At 46.1% G+C, this 19,847-nt stretch overlaps 1 protein-coding gene across 2 annotated transcripts in view; it reads right to left on the reverse strand.

Annotated features, from left to right (window-relative positions):
* VPS26C (VPS26 endosomal protein sorting factor C) overlaps nt 1–19,847 on the reverse strand; it is an 82,184-nt gene that overhangs the window by 45,706 nt on the left and 16,631 nt on the right. For both annotated transcript variants that reach the window (XM_081799923.1, XM_081799916.1), the window contains exons 2-5: nt 11,095–11,238; nt 9,499–9,648; nt 3,132–3,212; nt 243–317 (exon numbers count right to left, since the gene is read on the reverse strand). In XM_081799923.1, the coding sequence (XP_081656049.1) occupies nt 243–317; nt 3,132–3,212; nt 9,499–9,648; nt 11,095–11,238 (450 nt within the window). The remainder of the gene's footprint in view (nt 1–242; nt 318–3,131; nt 3,213–9,498; nt 9,649–11,094; nt 11,239–19,847) is intronic.

A 19,847-nucleotide genomic window follows, 5' to 3' on the forward strand; every position in this document is an offset into this window, starting at 1 on the left:
GAGAAGGGAGAGGAAAGCACAGTAAGCAGACAGCCTCCCTGAGCAGCTTTTCAGAAGCATTCTTCTTCTCAGTACTTACTGAGTTTAAAAAGAAATCAAAACTGAAAATCCAGACTATTCTGGGTAGAGACAATAATCTGAAATTTCGTCTTGCCGACGACCTGATGTCCAAATAAAGAACTCGGCAACAGCGTGTCTGCAGGAAGCAGCGGTGAGGCAGGCAGGGGTGAGGAGCGCCGTACCTCTTTGACGTTCTGCAGGGTTTCAGGTGTAATGGTGAAGTCCACGGGACTCGGGGTCAACTTCCCCTTCTGAGGCTAAAACAGGAGGCAAAACCCAAATCAGCTGCTTGAAGCCCAGAGTTCCACAGGCCACACTCCCCTTTCCCCTTCTAGAGAAACGAAGGGCAGCACAGTGAACCGGGAAAGACTTGGTACTCAGAGGCAGGTCGTGTGGGGTCTAAAAGCACAGTTCTGCCAAAAATCTATGTTGTGTTCTTTGTCAAATTTAAAACACCCCTTGCGACTCAGTTTCCTCATTTGTAAAATGAGGGGACCCCTTGCTTAATCTCTCGGGGCCCCTTTGGGTCCAGAAATTAAAAGTTAGACCTAAGAACTGATGGTAGCATTCTTGGAAGGTATTTATCTTAAACCCCTCTCTTAGAACAAGAGCTGACGCTGAACCAGCACGATGACGCTATGGGCTGCTGTTCCTGCCACGGGTCCCACTTCACAGACACGGGCAGCGAGGCACAGCGAGCTCACGTGGCTTTCTCCAGTGGCAGAGCCGAGATTCAAACACAGGGGCAAGGCTCTGACCGTGCTGTCAGCCACTCAGCTATCCACCGGGAAGACTCGCTCATCTCAACTATAAATGTTACCCTAGTTACGAATGATGGTCATCCCACATCACAAAACCACAGAAGCCCCCCGGGCAGCCGAGCGTCTCCAGGGCCTGCCTGGCGTGGTGCACTCAGGCGCCGGGATCCACAGGCCAGGGGGCCGCGGTGGAGGAAGGGCGCTGGCTGATCCGCCAAGTTTACTCATTTACCAAAAGCGTATTCTTCTTCTTAACAGGTTCGAGAACACACTCTTCAGGGAACATATTCTTCCTTACAGCATTTAAAGGAATATTTAACTTGTCAACTAGAGCTCACACATGGTTTGGCCTTCTCATGAAATCATTCACAAAGAAGAACAGACTTCTTGGAGGCTATGTGTTGGTAAGCTGCCGGGAGCAGGGAGGAGGCCCCGAGACCTCCAGGGAGCTGAACTTGGGCTCATTCTCCTTCACAAAGTTGGAGGCTCTTTTTGCTGAAGACATAGAAAGGTGTATGTCTCTTCTAGGGAATAATCCACATGAAAAAAAAAATTTTTTTTTTTGCTTCAGTTTGAAGACCCTTGATAGAAAAAAGGAAAATGTCTAAATCACATCACTTCCAAAAAAAGATAACTATTTTTAACATTTTATATGTTCATCACTAAAAGAAACAAACGCAGTAATTATTACTAGTAAGAGGAAAACTATAAATGTTGGAAGTCCCAAAAAGTCAAAAGTGATGCAAATAAAGGACATCAGTGATTTTGCCAATCTTTTTTTTTTTTTTAAAGATTTTATTTATTTATTTGAGACAGAGAGAATGAGAGAGACAGAGAGCACATGAGAGGGGGGAGGGTCAGAGGGAGAAGCAGGCTCCCTGCCGAGCAGGGAGCCCGATGCGGGACTTGATCCCGGGACTCCAGGATCATGACCTGAGCCGAAGGCAGTCGCTTAACCAACTGAGCCACCCAGACGCCCGATTTTGCCAATCCTATACACAGGCGACCTAAGTCTTCCGTTTTATTGAGCCATTACTAAAAGACACCTGTGGACATTTCATAACAGTGTAAAAGAAACGCAATTGCAAATGTTCCACAAACACCAACTGCCTCACCACGGAGCTCTGGAGAAGCTCCCACTTACTAATAAGGCCTGTGGCAAAGACTGTGGGACCTGTATGGGGCCCCCAGGACGCTGAGTCCTGCTCAATGCCAACGAAGCTGTAGGCCGCACCAGGTACATGAGCGAAGGAAAGCTAGTGGCCCTTGTGTCTGTCCAGTCTGGCTGGCACCTTGACACGGCCTGCAGCCCCATGGGATCCATACATATGTCTAGGCTCCGTTCACCTGGGCGCCTCCAGGAACCCCAGTTTGGCTCTCTTCTGTCCCCAAACTGCTCAGAATTAAATCAAAGGCAGATGGACCACATTCTGAGGCTAGGTGGCTCTTCAAGGAGGGAGCTAGGCTGCCATCGGCCCCAAGAAAGGGGGGCAGGACCAGCCCCGAACCAGAGGTGTGCGCACACAGCCCAGGGAGGGGAGGACAAGGCCCAGCAGCTGCTCCGATACCAGACCTGGAGAGCCCGGGGAGATAAAACAGGGGACTCCAGTGCAGTGGACATCTGTCACCACGTGTCACACCTAGAGCAGGCACTGCCCGTCACTGCTTAGTTCTGCACGATGACCAAGGAGTAGAGCAGATGGGCTGCAGGGGACTTGCCTTGAATTCACACAGAGTTGCCTACAGCCATGGGGAGGGGGACCCAGTTCCTTAAGCTGACATGTGAAAGGAAATTTTTAAGAACATTCTGTCACTGCAAAATATGAGCAGAAGGTGTTGGGAGAGGCAACCCACCCTGGCCCTGGGTGTCCCTGCGTGTCCTTGCTGGGCAGACCAAGACTGTAAGGCCTAACCCTTCTTTGTCTGGGCCAGGCCATTGCTCTGGGTTGTGTCTGCCACTGCGACCTTGAGCAAGGATGTGTCTCTCTGAAGCGGACTTGCTCACTGATTGCTCTAGCAGAGGTGGGCTCCCAGCCTGGGGCTCCTCGGCTGAGGCCCGAGCCCCTCAGGTGCAGCGGCGTCTGGGCCACGGCATCGCCCCGTGGGATTCTGGGCCCAGCAGGACGAGGCACACACCAATGCCGATGCTCTGACCCAGCCGGGAGCAACAGGTCCCTCATCTCCCACCCGGAAGTCTCTTCCCCAGCAGGAATGACAGCACCAGGTTAACGTACTAGCTTAGAAATAGGGTAAAATACCAGACCCTACAGGAGATTCCTATGATTAAACACAGAGCCTCCCAATACAGCTTACAGCAGAGTGAACGATGAACTCGCAGGTCTTTGTCAAGTCCTTGGCCAACAGAGACCGCCTCATGTCACAGCGCAGGGTATACTGCAGGGAGGAGTCAGAGAAGATGGCACGTTAGCGTGATTTGCTTGCATCATGGAATTATATTCAAAGAGACAAGTAAGTCAACGTACTTGAGGGAAACTCGGTCCAATTACAGTGTTATTTGAAATTAATATACATAATAGGGGGAGCCAATGCTCAAAATGAAGGCATTTCTATAAAAACCAAAACCAAAAACACTTTAAGGTGATTCCTCAGCCTAGTCCCACAGCCATCCCACAGTTGGACCCACTCGAACAGAGGCAAGGGTCTTAGCCGTAGCACAGGGAGAGAGCAGGGGGGCGGGCAGAACAGAAAACACATGCACTCAGAAGCGAAAGCTAGCTCAGCTCCAGCGATCTGTCTTAGTGTGTGAGCCTGACAGATGAGACGACTCGTCTGGGCTTCGGCCTCCTGCTCTGTAAAATGGGGATGTTCAGATCCGCTTGCAGCACGAGCCAAGGGAGACGGTGTGTGCTGGGCACTCAGCACAGCGTCTGGCCGAGAGCAAGCCGCTCTTGGTAAAGCAGCGGCTCTTTTCTAGTAAGGATTCAAGAGCACACAGGAAGGACCAGGAGCCTCAGGATAGCGTCTAGCATTCCACGCAGCAAGGTAAGGCAAATAGCATCACATTAGCTTTTAACCTAGCTGTGTTCGGTCTCTCTGCCGTCCCCGCGCTAGTTTTTCTGAACGAGCCACTGCCAATGTACCCCCCCCCCCCCACAGGGAGAGCCAGCCCCTCTGCAGAGCCGGCCCCTGAGCTACGCGTCTGACCCGGGGCTGCTCCTTCACACCCCTGTCTGTGGGGGGACACGCTGATTGGTAACAAAATTCTACAGCGTGATCATGGTCTTAATGCTAATCTTTTTTAAAAAAAGTCACATAACCCATATTGAATAAAGTTAGCTGTTGTTTTAATCATCCAGATAAAACTTTAAAATACTGTTAAAAATGATTCGTGTACGGGGGTGCCTGGGTGGCTCAGTCATTAAGCATCTGCCTTCAGCTCAGGGCATGATGCCAGGGTCCTAGGATCGAGGCCCGCATCGGGCTCCCTGCTCAGCGGGAAGCCTGCTTCTCCCTCTCCCACTCCCCCTGCTTGTGTTCCCTCTCTCGCTGTGTCTCTGTCAAATAAATAAATAAAATCTTAAAAAAAAAAAAAAGATTCATGTACCTGGGACTATATGCATGGTTGACTCAAGAAGCTACATTATTATGAACAACCTATATATATTATATAAGAAGTTACTAGACATTTAAGGTGCCACTGGGAGATTAAAACACTTTTTTAAAAGAAACATCCCTTGTCTGCAAGGACCTTTTCATATATATATATATCCATATATACATATACACTGTCTTCTGAGATTTCAGTCTGGTCTCCCCAACCCAACGAGCTCAGCGAGGCCTGGTGCCGTCAGGTCCGTATAGGCGGGCACACACGTGTGTGCACCTGCAGTACATCTATGTACGTGTGTGAGCCTGTATGTGTTTCGTCTTTCTCCTGTACAGCCCACACGCTGTCTAGCATGGGCAACATTTTGTTCAGGCTTGCCCGGTCTCTTGGATCCTTGTCCCAGTGGGAACTTCCCCTTCCTCATTTTTAGTCTCAGGGGTTTAGCGGGGCAGGCTGCTCCTGGGACTGTTGGGAAGGATTCTTTCTGCCGGGGGTGCCAACCAGGAGATGGTGAGCCTGCCAGGTGGCAGCTTAGCTTGGCCCCGGCCAAGGAAGAGCCTGCCCGAGAACGAGGTCTGCACAGAAGGCCGAGCTGGACCCACACCCGGCTTCCCTGGAGCTGCCAGCTCGGCGATCTGTGATATCTGTTTTTAAGTTAAGTCAGTTTGAGCTGGATTTCTACAACTTGCAAAGGAGTGAGAACAGGCATCAACTTCTGGTCACGAAATGTTTTTGAGTACGAAAGCAATAATCAGTAATCTGGGGCAGCTGCTAAGTGAGGGTGGGGAGAAAGGTGGAGAGGAGAGGAACACACTGACGTTCTGTTCTGCGAATGACGTTAATTCTTTCACATGTACCATCTGAGCGAATTACAAGGACGGTCACCAATAACTCATTTATTCAGCCATTCGGCAAATACGTACTGGGAGCATTCTATGTGCCAGGCACTGCGCTAACGAAGCTCTTCACACCAAGACCTCATTAATCTCCTAGGAGAAGAGGTCATGAAGGCTGCTCGGGGTCACAGAGGTGGGATTTGAATTTACACCTGCTGGTTGCCAAAACCCAGGCTCTGAATTCTTATGCAATGCTGTGACTCAAGCCCAGATCTGCCTGCTGCAAAGCCCTAGATCTTTTTACTTTATCGTGATCTTGCCCAACTGCTAAGGAGGTTCCAGGTGCTAGGAGAGGTCAGACAGGGTCAGGAAGGTCAGACCGAGCAGGGCGCCAGGAGGAGGTGCAGGACTGGATCTTATGACCGTCAGTAAACACAAGGCCAACAGAAAGAAGGAGGATGCATGTCAACAGACATGAAGCAGACTCCTAGAAAGGATACGCTTAACTCTGAGACAGAACGACTAGCATCTGGATAAATTAATTCTGAATTATACAATTTCGCAGACATGTTGGTACTGCTGTAATGTTGGGGTATAGTATAAAACCTTGCTCCTGTGTCCACAAGAGTAGAACCAACATAATAAAATTTGCCTACGATTTACATCACTTTTTTTTTTTTTTAAGATTTTATTTATTTGAGAGAGAGAGTGAGAGACAGCACAAAAGGGAAGAGGGTCAGAGGGAGAAGCAGACCCCCTGCTGAGCAGGGAGCCCGATGCGGGACTCGATCCCGGGACTCCAGGATCATGACCTGAGCCGAAGGCAGTCGCTTAACCAACTGAGCCACCCAGGTGCCCCGATTTACATCACTTTTAAAAGAAAAGGTATCTGCACAAAGGGCAACTGGGGGAAAGCAGATAGCTTCTGGTACGCATGATCTAATCACAAAGGTGAGAAACAAACACAACATGCCTGGGAAGAACAGGACCAAACAGCACCAAGCCTCTGTCTAAGGAGAGACAAGGAAATCCAGACCCTGCAAGCTGGAAACGCACTACTCGCTACACCTTAAACCCTTTATTCTGTCTCATGGTTTTTACTATGTTTTCATTATGCTACTACAATTCAAATTACCAATGTAAAATGCCTCGGCGCCCACATAATTTAAGAAAGAGGATGTTACCAGGTTTAACAACACTTTCTGTCCCAAGTAATGCACCCGTGAATCTTCAGGGTAAGCACGGCAAGCGAGGGTGCGATGGAGGACAACGCCCTGTGGGACCCTAGACCGTCACCATTTGCTCTGCTATAAAACAACGAGGCTAGCAAAAGACCCCTCTAGAAACTGAATGAATGAATCAATGAATGAAAAACAGATAAAAAAAAAAACAACAACCCACCATCCTAGTTTATCTGGAGAAGTATATTTTCAAGGGGCACCTGGCTGGCTCAGTGGGTGGAGCAGGTGACTCTTGGTCTCAGGGTTGTGAGTTCGAGCCCCACGCTGGGTGTAGAGATTACTTAAAAATAAAATCTTTTAAAAAGAAGTATGTTTTCTCAAAAGGAGCAACAACAAATTTGAATATGAATTGGGAATGAGATGGTATTCGAGAATTTTTGCTAATTTTGATAGGTGTGAAAACACCAGCTGTGTTTCTGTAGGAGAGCGTCCCTATTTTCTGTAGATGGACAGTGAAGTAGCCCAACAAGTGTCATGATTCTGGAACTTCGAAACGACTCAGGAAAGATCAACAAAGATGAAACAAAAAGGGCAAAATTCTAATAAATGTTCAATCTAGGTGATAAGCTCTTCTAAATTGGAGGTTAGGATGAGAAGAAATCTCTTAATTTTTAGAAATCTGTGAGATATTTGGGGAGGTAGAGAATTCAAGTTGTAGCATTCTGAAGTTAACCCTCAAGGGGTAAAATCTGTTGACCAAAATAAAGGTTGGGTCTGGGTGATCATAAACCGTACTGAAGAATTCACCACCTGCTAACCCTCCAATTGCATTTTAAAGAGTTTCCAATTTACACACAGCCATGCAGGACACAAGTACAGTTTTTTATGTACAACTGACTCTTGAACAATGCGGGGTGAGGGGCGCCGATCCCTGCACAGTCAAAAATCCATGTGTAACTTGTGACTTCCCGAAAACATAACTACTGAGAGCTTATTGTTGACCAGAAGCCTGGCCAGTAACATTAGATATTTTGTATGTTATATGTATCGTATACTGTATTCTTCCAATAAAGTAAGCTAGACAAAAGAAAACCATAAGGAAGAGAACATACATTTGCACTCTAAGAGATCCAGGTAAAGGGGATCCACACAGTTCAAACCCATGTTGTTCAAGGGTCAACTGTAAATCTGCATGCCCTTCTTGGCAATATTTGGAAAAGAGTGAGATTTCCAATTTGATTTTTTTTAAAGACTTTATTTTTTAAAGTAATCTCTACACCCAATGTGGGGCTCGAACTCACAACCCCGAGATCAAGAGTCGTGTGCTCGACCGACTGAGCCAGCCAGGCACCCCTCCAATTTGATTTGAAACAAATTAATCTTTTTTTTTTTTTTTAAAGATTTATTTATTTATTTGACAGAGAGAGACACAGCGAGAGAGGGAACACAAGCAGGGGGAGTGGGAGAGGGAGAAGCAGGCTTCCCGCGGAGCAGGGAGCCCGATGCGGGGCTCGATCCCAGGACCCTGGGATTATGACCTGAGCCGAAGGCAGACGCCCAACGACTGAGCCACCCAGGTGCCCCTGAAACAAATTAATCTCTTAACAAGAACGATGAACATAGGAGGAAGGCACAAGAAGTATGACCAGTGAAACCTGAATGTTAGTCTCTTCGGTTTCTCATGAACGAACACTTATGTTATTAAATAAACAGTATTAAAGAGCTACTGTGTTGGGAAAGCAAGGCGATGTGGATGCTGGGGAGAGAATAAATATGACGTTTGAATGAGACGTTTGAGATACTGTCAGGCTTGCTAAGAAGGCATTTTGCATGTACTGCCTTCTGCGGTCAAAGTACTCCCGACCTAGGAAGCTGGTCATTCCTGTCACCTGCGTGCTGTCCAAAGCCTCTAATGCACGCATTGCCTGAAACTGGTGCACCAATAATGAAGGACTAGACGCAGTTTTTCTGGACGGAAAGACAATGACTGCAGTGCAGCATGTCACACGGCCCGTGCTTCTGCTTACCCCATGTTTCCGGCACTTCGTAGAACTCGCATGCAGTCAAACTTTGAGTTGAAACTCTCACAAGTGTTTTGAGGATCTGTATTTTTAAAGTGGTACATTTTAGGGGTGCCCGGGTGGCTCAGTCAGTTGAGTGTCTGCCTTCGTCTTGGGTCAAGATCCCAGGATCCTGGGATCGAGGCCCGCATCGGGCTCCCTGCTCCGCGGGAAGCCTGCTTCTCCCTCTCCCACTCCCCCTGCTTGTGTTCCCTCTCTCACTGCGTCTCTCTCTGTCAAATAAATAAAAATAAAATCATTAAAAATAAATAAATAAAGTGGTGCATTTTAGGCAGGGGAAGGGTCTCTTGCCGAGACCAAATTATCAGCTACAAGTTAATAAATCAGGAAACTTCCTAACCTTCCGCCCTGTTGCACGTACGCAAGACAAAATGGTTTTGTCTCACGCGGCAAGGGGAGCCCTGCAAAGCTGGTATCACAAAAGTACCTTTCTTTCCACTGAATAAAGGAAAGGCTCTCTCCCGCCCGCTCCCTCTGAGTCATGACTCCAAACTGTGCCGGAGACAATAGTGGCTAAAGGCGTCCTGAGCCAGCGGAGGTAGACAGGAAGTCATAAATTCACTTCCCCTCATTTACAGGGTTTGTTCAATAAAGAATACTAGCCTATGTTAGAGTAGTAGCCTTCGGATATCTAACAAAGAGATATTTATGCGTATAAAACAGATTATCAGTGCGAGTGCCAGAGAGGAGCGAGGGCACAGATGTGCACCAAACACTAACAGCACCCCTCACGGTGTCAGTGTGGCTGGAACAGGGCCCAAAAGAAACAACGGGATTTTTTAAAAGAAGGCATAGCAGGGGTCCTCCGGGGTTCCTATCAAAAATAACGGCCACCCCTAAAATGTGTTCCACAAAGCAAAATGAGAAATCAAACTAGAATATACATGGGCGGTCCTGGCATAATTACAGTATTAAATTCTTGGGTCCCCTATAAACCGTCAGTGAAAGAAAGACGGAGCCGTTTTGCAAAGGAAAAGCCAGGAAATGAACTGCACGGGATTAGGAAACTCTCACCTGAATGTTGACGAACACGCCGTGATAAGTCTCGTACAGAACTTTGTTGCCCTTCACATGCAAAGGAAACTCAAAAGGAATTTCTGTTTTGCCACTGGGAAATTTCCCTGGCTTCACCATTTCAATGGTACTGTTGATAATCTGGATAGGCTGTAAAGAAAAAGCAACTCTATCCATCAACATGCACTTCTGGATGCATTTTCCAATTAGCATGTCTATTAACGATCTCCTGAAAGACACGAGCCCCGAGCCCTCAGAGGCTACCCTGCCCGTGTCCTGGCCAGCACAGTGCTGGGTCGGCAGAAGAGCAGCCAGCTGGCTCGAGTCGCTGGCACAATTATGGTTCGTTCACAGGACCAGATGCTTGGATGTTTGGTGCACATCCGAAGCTGTATTTCCTCTCCTTTCCCCAAAAAGCTCTGTTCGCTGTCCTAACAACCCTCCCGCCAGGCACTCCTACCTTCAGAATGAAGCAGCAGACGTGCACAGTCAAGGCGCTGGGCCAGGAGGGCTGCCACCTGAACCCGGGGGCTCCTTACCAGCCTGTGCCCGCCTCAGACCCCAGCCTCCTGGGAGCCTCCCCACCGCCTGCCGCGTGGGGAGGAGCGGGTCTGTCCTCAGCCCCGGGTGCCTCCGCGTTACACAGGGACCCTGCCCAAAGGCAGCTATCACCCCTTAACTAGTTCATGTATTCGAAGCCTTGGTTTAGCAACACTCAGAAAATCCACCACTTGTGAAGTGAGCCTCTGAGTGCTTCTGGAAGAGAACACGGAGATTGCGGAAGAGCACGGGCAGGCCCTGAATCTGAATGCGGTTAATGAGACCCCTTCTTCCCTCTGACCTCCATCCCCCTCAAAACTCAGTTAATATGTCCCTCCGGAAAAGGAAACTCTAAGTATAGAAAAAGAGTTTATATTCTGGAACACACACTTCTACCCAAAATGACAAAAAGGAAAAGAATGGCCACTGCTCGGGCTCCTGGGTGGCTCAGATGGTTAAGCGTCTGCCTTCGGCTCGGGTCATGATCCCAGGGTCCTGGGATCGAGTCCCACATCGGGCTCCAGGCTCAGCGGGGAGCCTGCTTCTCCCTCTGACCCTCTCCCCTCTCATGCTGTTTCTCTCTCGCTCGCTCTCTAAAAAATAAATAAAATCTTTAAAAAAAAAAAAAATAAAAAAAAATAAATAAATAAAAAGAATGGCCACTGCTCTATCTGCATCTTACCTGAGTACCAACTCCAAGAGCTGCCGCATACACAGTCCTAATAACAGTTTTGTTTTAGGAAGGTCAGTGCCAGAAGCCAGAGGCACTTCTCGGAAGACCTCTGGTGTCCTTAAAGGCTGAATTTAGTCTACTTACAGTTCTCCTAATCCTATCTTACAGGAATAAAAACTGGCAGACTTGCAATAGCAGGATATATCCAGAGTCAAAATACCTGAATATTTTTGCGGTTTGATTAGCAAGTATTAAAAAAAGTAGGACCACTGCTATACCTTGCAAAATATCGACAGGTAACAACAATAAAGCCAGAAAACAAGTAAAAACCACCACACACATCGGGATAATGAACTAAAAATGTGCAATGTCAGCGTTCTTACCTTAACAGAATTATAGAATGCCTCGAACACACCCACACTCTTGGCACTGAGCTGGAGGTTCACACTTCCTTCCACTGTCAAAGACACTCCCTGGTGCTGGATCGAATCCTTACCAGATATGACCACCACGCCCGAGAGCACTTCCTAGGGGAACAGAGACAGCCACCAGTCAAATTAACACGTCTTTGCATTCACCTTGTTTATTAGCAAAAGCAGGTCTCCTTAACAAGCAATTTGTTCAAAGATGTAGATATTCACTGAGCACTTAGTGCAGACCAGAGACCTGGATGCTGGGATGGAGCAAGCACAGCATCCCGAAGGGGTGGATGCTGCGGGGCGGGGCTGGACCTCTGGGGAGCACGGGGGGGGGGGGGGGCAGCGGATCTCAGGCCATCAGGGCCTTCCAGACACGTCCGCACTCCCGGCTGGGAGAATCCCAACAAATGTCTGATTCCAAAAAGGGCAAATAGCAGGTTCAAGGCCACATTATACACAAGTATGTATAATGACCTCTTCAGAAAGAATACAATAAAATAAAACCCTTTTCTTTGGGTTCTTTCTCAATTATGCTAAAACGACTACACGTTTTCATATGCATAATGTAACACAACCACTGGCCCGGTGCTCCCTCGGCCCAGGAAGCCTCACTGAGGAGGGGTCTGGAGCTTGTCCACAGAACACGTGAGGGCACCCCACCACTTTCGCTAAGTCTTCCCCAGTCTCTCAATGGCCCGGCTCTCTCTGTAGGCATTCGAGCCTAGATTTCCCTGGATCATGAAATCATTTAGGAAAGATTTCACAACAGATCATCTATTCATCTATCTGAAGATAATTATGGAGTAACAGAATATGGACATTATCCTCTCTCCTGGATGGCAGTCTCTTCCTGGCACCAAAGAACTCGGCGGTCTCAATCTGCTATGGGGGTTTGGGGTGGAAAAGGAAGTTCAGGAGACGACACGGCGTCCACCAGAGTGGAAAGAGAATCCACAATAAATTCAAACAACATGTTTGTGAAATGACCTTCAGAAACGTAGCACGACTGCTGTCCAATGGTAATATGATGGCAGCAAAATACTGACAACAAACCAAAAAAAAAAAGAAATAAGGGGCCTGCAGATCAAAGCGTTAAAAACCATCTGTCCTATTAGTGTTTAAATCTTTTTATTTCCTCTAGTCACCCAGTGAAAAAACTTCCACCAAGTTCTCACAGTCTGAAGAATTTGGGGAGCGGGGAGTAGTCTGTGTCCCGTAAATGAATTAAGTATTTTGTTTTTGTTTCCCGCTCCCCCATAAAAAGTGCATAAGCAAATAATTTTTTTTCCTATTTATTTATTTTTGACGTAGTGTTCTATGATTCATTGTTTGCATGTAACACCCAGTGCTCCATTGAATACGTACCTTCTTTAATACCCATCACCAGGCTAACCCATCCCCCCATCCCCCTCCCCTCTAGAACCCTCAGTCTGTTTCTCACAGTCCATAGTCTCTCATGGTTTAATTTAAACTAAAAGTCCTCTGAAATAATTTAACTTTTAAATTTAATTAAAATTAATTCTATTACTTCTTGTACAACCCAAATTAAATAGAACTCTAATTTTTAAAAATTTAAATTCACTGGTATATTTTTATGATTTGACTAGTGTCAAGTAATAAAATGAGCCAAAACAATTTCATGAACTTTATCACTTACACGACATGGCAGCACTTGGGACACTCTGATCCTATCTAATCACACTGTCAGTTAATCTCATGGGAATGAATCTGGGCTGACCACTGATCGGCATATTATAGTCGTGACATCAATACAACCCTTCCTTCCCTGGTCCCTATGGCATAAGGAGAAAAAGGAAGTAAAGTACCTTGGAAGGAAGCACAGTAAATATTTCATGACCCAAGGGACTCTTTCGTCATTCTTTGATTTAATTAAGAAAGAATAAGTAGAGGGGCGCCTGGGGAACTCAGTCAGTGAAGCGTCTGCCTTCGGCTCAGGTCATGATCTCGGGGTCCTGGGACTGAGTCCTGCATCGGGCTCCCTGCTCAGTGGGGAGGCTGCTTCTCCCTCTGTCCACCCACCCCCTCTACCCCCCGCTCGTGCTCGCTCTCTTTCTCTCCCTTCTTCAAATAAATAAATAAAATCTTAAAAAAAAAAAAAGAAAATATAGTAGAAATACAAAATTAATGAAATATTTGTAGGTAAGTTTGGCAGGTCTGTTCAATCCCCACCAACATAAAAGGGGTATAGAATTTGTCCAAGTGTAGCCCAAGAAGCCAAGGTACAGAAATTTTTTTTTTATTATTTATTTTTAAGAAACAGAATTTTAGAAACAGAAGACAGTTCAACGAAGAGGTAAGGCCCATAGTAATAGGAACCGACTCTTTTGTTTGTTTTTCATGGAAAGATAACTGACATATGACACCTTATTAGTGTAGGCACCCCAGACAATGCTTGATTAATTCTGGCAAAGGGGCACAGAATGAGCTTGAATAACTAAAACTAAGGGAAAACTCAAGACGTCACCAAGAACGTGCCCCCGACTTTTGTCTAGAACTCTCAACAGGGAGAAAGGAAGACTATGGCTCCGGATGGTGCGGATACGTCACCCAACGTCATTAGCAGGGGTCACTCATAGACTCAAGGATGGGAGCAAACCCCAGAAACGATGCACAAATATCACACGCGCAGGTGCTAATTTTTAGAAGGGCCATGGCTGTCGTCACGGCATCAAGGGGGCCCCGGGCCTGAGAAAGGCCCAGAAATACAGACGTGAGCGATGCAGGCCCCCCCCTTGCACGCGTGGAGAAGACTCGAGGTGACAGACCCTGCTTCGGCCGCACGGCTCCGCTGATGGGGACTCGTGACCGGGCCAGCTCGACTCTCTGGCCCGGAGGAGCCAGGTCTGGAGAAGGGCCTAGAACAGCTGTCTTGAGCTGCAAACCAAGGCTCAGGCTGGTACAAGCACTGAGAAGGTACTGGTCGCACCCCGGTTTCAGCCACGCTGGCCTTCTGGGCAGAAATGACACCCAACTCTGTTCAGAGACCTCGTTCTTCTCTAAGTGGAAAAGGCCACTAGCAAACAACACAACTTTTTTCTTTTGGGTTCCCCAGAATGAAATACCACGCCCATAATCTGGACCCCGGGTTTGAAGATGGTGGTGTCAGGTCGGCATCCCCATGCCAGCCTCCTGGAAGCCGCCCGAAAGAACAAGAAATAATCCCACAGCCTCTATTTTCGGTGAAGCAAGGAGACAGGGGAGGACCAAGACAAGGTGGAAGGCCTGCTAAAAAGGCGAGGAGCCAGCAGGGGCCCGCGGGAGAAAGCCGAAACAAGGCCCCGTGGCCGTGGGACTCGGCTTCTGGCGGGTGAGGGCACACATCAGGGGCAGCGGCCCCGGCTGCAGGCTTGGCCGGAGCTGCTCGGGACCCGAGGGGCCGAGGAGGCAGCCCCAGCAAGAGGTCCCTGCAGGCAGTGGGAAGCAGGAGCCTCTGCAGCAGGGGGAGGCATGCAGGCCCTCCCACTGCGAACCCCTGTCCCCCACCCCGCTGCTTCGGCCACAGCGGAAGAGCAGTGAAGGACAAAGACACCCACACATCAAACCTCAGCCAGCCTGGTCGAGGGATAAGTTCAAGGCCTACAAAAAGGAGACATAATCGATGTAAACATGAGTGAGGGAGGGACGGGAGAGAAATCCAAGCAGCAGATGATGGAACCTTACAAGACAGATCATGTCACTCTTCTACTTCAAGGGACTTTATGGCAGCTCCCCATGTCACTCAGGGGAAAGGCCAAAGTCATTTCGATGGCCTACAAAGGGGGGGTCTGCCCCTCCCCTGACCAGTCTGGCCTCATCTCTTAACCCGCCCCCTCAGTCACTTCATTTCACTCCTCCCTCCCTGGCCCCCTTGCTAGTCCTTTAGGTGTCTGCAAGTTCCCACCCCAGGGCATTTGCACGTGTTCTTCCCTCCACCTGGATGCTCCTCCTGCAGGTACCCACGTGGCTTATGACAAAAATTCTCTCCTTGACCAAACGCTACTCAGCCTTCCTAGAGCTGTTTTTCAACCAGGCCTTGACGTCTGGACTTCCATGTTTGTCTCTGCATGGTCCAACTGTAGCAAGAATTCTGCTAATTGCTTTAGCCAGCCCCCATATCTGATCATCCTTGCTCAGGTTTCTCATCCTCCCCCAGTGCCCCATATGAGGTCGGTCACCCTGGCCTGCCTTCAGCAAGAATCTTGTTAGGTTGGTTAGCCAGAATCCACTCTTAGACTTTGTCCCTGATGTCTCCTCTCTGTAATTTTCCACCCACTGACGCCCCCTGGTCCCCCAGCTCCTTGCCTGCGCTGTACTCAGAGTTGAGTCTGCTCTCTCTCCTACTGCAAGTCCCCACTGCAGAGGTCTCCACACCCACCACAACAGTTCCCCTTGAAAAAGCCTGCCTGATGTCTTTAACAAGTATCATGGATCATTTTTTTCTTTAACATTCACTCCCTCATCTCCACCAAGTCATTGTGCAAACGACACCATTTTAGCGAGGGCTTCCCTGACCATCCTCTTTAAAACTGCCTGCTTCCCACACTCACTTACCCCATTCCTCAACTCTGCTCTAGAGCACTTGCCACCTTCTAAAATATACATAAGTAATGATCTCTTATATATTATCTGTACTCCTGAAATATAAACTCCACAGGTTCGAGTGATGGTGAGAAGAGGACCTTGATGAATGCTTACTGAATATTCATTACTCAATATTCAATATTCATAAATGACCATTCACCAGAAAAAACAGTACCATAAAGCAGATGAAAACTGTGAACATGCATTTCACCATGAATGTTTTAAATTGCTTATATAAAAGATAGACAGAAAACAGAGCTGTAAGAGCTCAGGGATGATGAAATGAAGAGGTCACAGAAAGAGATAAAAATAGAAGAAAAACTCAGGAAAGAAGTGAAAGGAAAAAAATAAAAACATCACAGGAAAGGAGGTGAAACTGAAAGAGGCAAAAAGTACACGCAGGCAGAAGTAAGAAAATGCAAACAAATTAAATGAAAATTTAATAAAGTATTAAAAAGAATCACCAAAAAAGTGACAAATATGAGGGACAGTGAGGAACATCCAACGTGTGCATAATGAAGTTCCCAAATTAGGAAACTGAAAGAATGGAACAGAACACATATTCACTGATATAATTTTAAAATACTCAAAGGGTCGGGCCCCTGGGTGGCTCAGTTGGTTAAGCGTCTGCCTTCAGCTCAGGTCATGATCTCCAGGTCCTGGAATTGAGCCCCACATTGGGGGGTCCCTGTTCAGCAGGGAGTCTGTTTCTCCCTCTCCCTCTGCCCCTCCCCCCAACTCGTTCTCTCTCTCTCTCAAATAAATAAAATCTTACAAAAAAAATACTGAAAGGGCAAATGAATCAGAAATGGTCAAGAAAAGGACAGATTTTAGTAAAATTATTCTATCTCAAAAAGAAAGAATCCTTCAGGAGTCAGGCAAAAAGATCAAGTCACTCATAAGAGGGGAGAAAAACCAGACTTCTCCATAGCAAGATGCAATTCAAAATGAAGGTACAGCCATGGCCATTACAATGCTCAATAAACACAGCATGATCATAGAATTTTATACCCACCTAAACAGTCACTCCACTATAAAGGAGCTTTAAATGTGCAGAAACAAACCCCAAGGAGCACTGCGTGAAAATCCTCCTTGAGGAATTTACTACGTAGTGAACTACAAGCATCCATGGGATGGCTAGAAAAACTAGCTAGTCAAAAAAAAAAAAAAAAAACTGGCTAGTCAAAAAAAAAAAAAACTGGCTAGTCAAAAAAGAAACAACTGGCTAGTCAAAAAAAAAAAACCACTTGTGAAGACTGAATCCCTTTAACTCTAATAATAAGACAAGGAGATACGTGATGATGATGGCAGGAGAACAGAATGCAAAATACAAGGCCCAACAGGGTAGAGGTGACTTAAGTAACACTAGCCGGGAGAGGAATGGAGCAAGAACGTGGGAGGTAGCATAATGTCCATGCTTGCCCTGACTCTCATAGCTGGGGCTTACAAACACTCCATGAAAACCATGCTCTCCAGGGCACGTGGCTGGCTCAGTCGGAGGAGCGTGTGATTCTCGATTCTGGGGTCATGAATTCGAGCCTCATGCTGGGTGTAGAGATAACTTAAATAAATAAATAAACTTAAAAAAGACAACCCATGCTCCCCAGCATGGCAGCCACTAGCCATATGTGGCTATTTAAACTCAAATTTATATTGCTTAATATTAAATAAAGTTTAAGTTCAGCTCCTCAGTCGTACTAGCCACATATTCAAGTGCTTAAAAACCACTTTATGGCCAGTAGCTGTCACAGTGGACAGGGCAGATAAACAGGACACATACATCACTGCAGAGAGTTCTACTAGACAGTGCTGCCCTAAACAAATCGAATCACAGAGTACAAATAAACCTCACAAACATAAATACCAGTAAAGGTGATATTTGTAAATAACTAAGACCAGTTTGTAGAAGAGAAGAAAGGAGGAAGGAAAGAAGGGGAAATACAATAATTTCATCATTGCTCACAAGAGGGGATTAATAAATAACGTCTAAAACATAGCAGATGTAGGGCACAATAAAAAGTTGTAAGGGTAACAATTATAATAAATAAAACTCCAAAGTATTAGAAAATCATATAAACAACATAAAGCAAAGAAAAGAAGGCTGGAGAGAGGACGTTTCAAAAGCTACTTAAAAAACCATCCCCTCAAGTGACACCAAAGCAGCAGCGACAGAACTCATGCCAAACACATGCCAGATTAATAAATGAGCTAAATTAATGTCTATTAAAAACAGACATTCAGATTCTATCTCAAAGCAAAACCCAATTTTCTGCTGTATGACAGAGAAGCACCTACAAGAAGAAGAAAGGCTAATAAGCAAAGGACTCTGAAGCAAGAGCGAAGAAATCAATCACAGGCTATAATCTGCACATCAAACAAGGCTGAATTCAGGGCGGGAAGGACCAGACGAGACAAAGAAGGGCACTGTGCAATTCCCAGCAGTGTGGCTCGCGGCAAAGACCCGCGGCACGACTCCCTGCGATCGAATAACATGGCATTGACACTCCCAAGCAGAAACTACAGCGGACACCAGCAGAAATTGAGGAAAACACATCCGGTGTGGGAGATGTTAATTTGCCCCCTTAGCTCATGACAGATAAAAGGACAAGAAGAAGAAAAGGTATAAAGGACCTACTGGACACGTCAGTAAGGTATGACTAATGGGCACACATGGAACCCCACGCCCTGGGGGAGCTACGCTCTTTTTCGTGTCCATAGTTCATGCACAAAAATTGACCAAACTGGCCCGTAAATAAGTTCAACGGTTCTTTTTTTTTTTTTTTAAATAGCAAAGCAAATTATTCAACTCATCAAGAAAAAAAAAAAAGAGGAAAGCAAACACAAATTTCCAAAATAAGAAATAAGAAATACCAGAGATACAGAGGTAATTAAAAGAATAGTAAGAGAATGCGTTGTTCGACTGCATGTGAGTCAATCTGAAAAGTTGATAAAGTGAGTTATTCTGGGGCGCCTGGGTGGCTCAGTCATTAAGAGTCTGCCTTCGGCTCAGGTCATGATCCCAGGGTCCTGGGATCGAGCCCCACGTCGGGCTCCCTGCTCTGCGGGAAGCCTGCTTCTCCCGTTCCCACTCCCCCTGCTTGGGTTCCCTCTCTCGCTGTCTCTCTCTCTGTCAAAATAAATACATAAAATCTTAAAAAAAAAAAGTGAGTTATTCTTCTAGGAAAATATAATTAACCCAAACTAACTATAAAGGAGAACTGAAACCTAAGCAAATTGGTCACTGCAGAAAAAGTGGAGAAAAGTTATAAATTAGCCCCCGCTCAAAGCACCAGGCCCAGAGAGTTTCTGAGATCATCCCCAAATGTAGAAAGAACAGAAAATTCCAATATGAAACTACTCCAAAACATAGAAAAAGAAGGAGCTTCTTTTAAAAAAATAAAGCAAATAAAATAATGACACCAAAAGACAAAATCTATACACATACTCATTCCCACAGAAAGCTAGATTTTTCTCACTTATAACTATCAATCCAAAGGTCCTATATAAAATATTAACAAATACAATCCAGGAACAACTTAAAGGAATATCACACCGTAATCCCATGGGATTTAGTCCCGAATGAATGGATAGCTCAATTATTGAGAAAAACTACTAATACAACTTACTATATTAATAGCTCTCCAAAGAAAAATCACAGTCGTCTCTAGAGATGCTGAAAAGTCAGTTGCTAAAATGTAATATCCATTCTTGGTAAAATTCTTAGTAAAGTAAGAAGAATACTTCCTCAACACGACAAAATAGATCGATCTTTCCCAAAATCCAGCATCAAACTTGATGGGAAATGAGATATGCTGCATTTAAATCAAGAATAAAATAAGGATGAACACTGTCACCACTATTAATGGACTGCAAGTACTAGTTAATGTAACCAGAGAAACAGTATGAAAATTGAAAAGGAGAAAGTAAAATGGTCATTATCTGCAGATAATATGACTGTATGCCTGAAAGAACCCACAACAATTCACTGAAAACTATCAACATGAAGAGAATTTCAGAAGACAGTTGGGTTCAAAATTAATGTGCAGAAATTTATAAGGCATCATGTACAAAAAACAACCAATGAGAAAATAGGCTGGAAGAAAAGTCTTTATTTTCAAAAGCAACTAAAAGTCAAA

The sequence above is a fragment of the Leptonychotes weddellii genome, chromosome 1, assembly GCF_054177405.1.
Source record: "Leptonychotes weddellii isolate Sample4059 chromosome 1, ASM5417740v2, whole genome shotgun sequence".
Classification (NCBI taxonomy): Eukaryota; Metazoa; Chordata; class Mammalia; order Carnivora; family Phocidae; genus Leptonychotes; species Leptonychotes weddellii.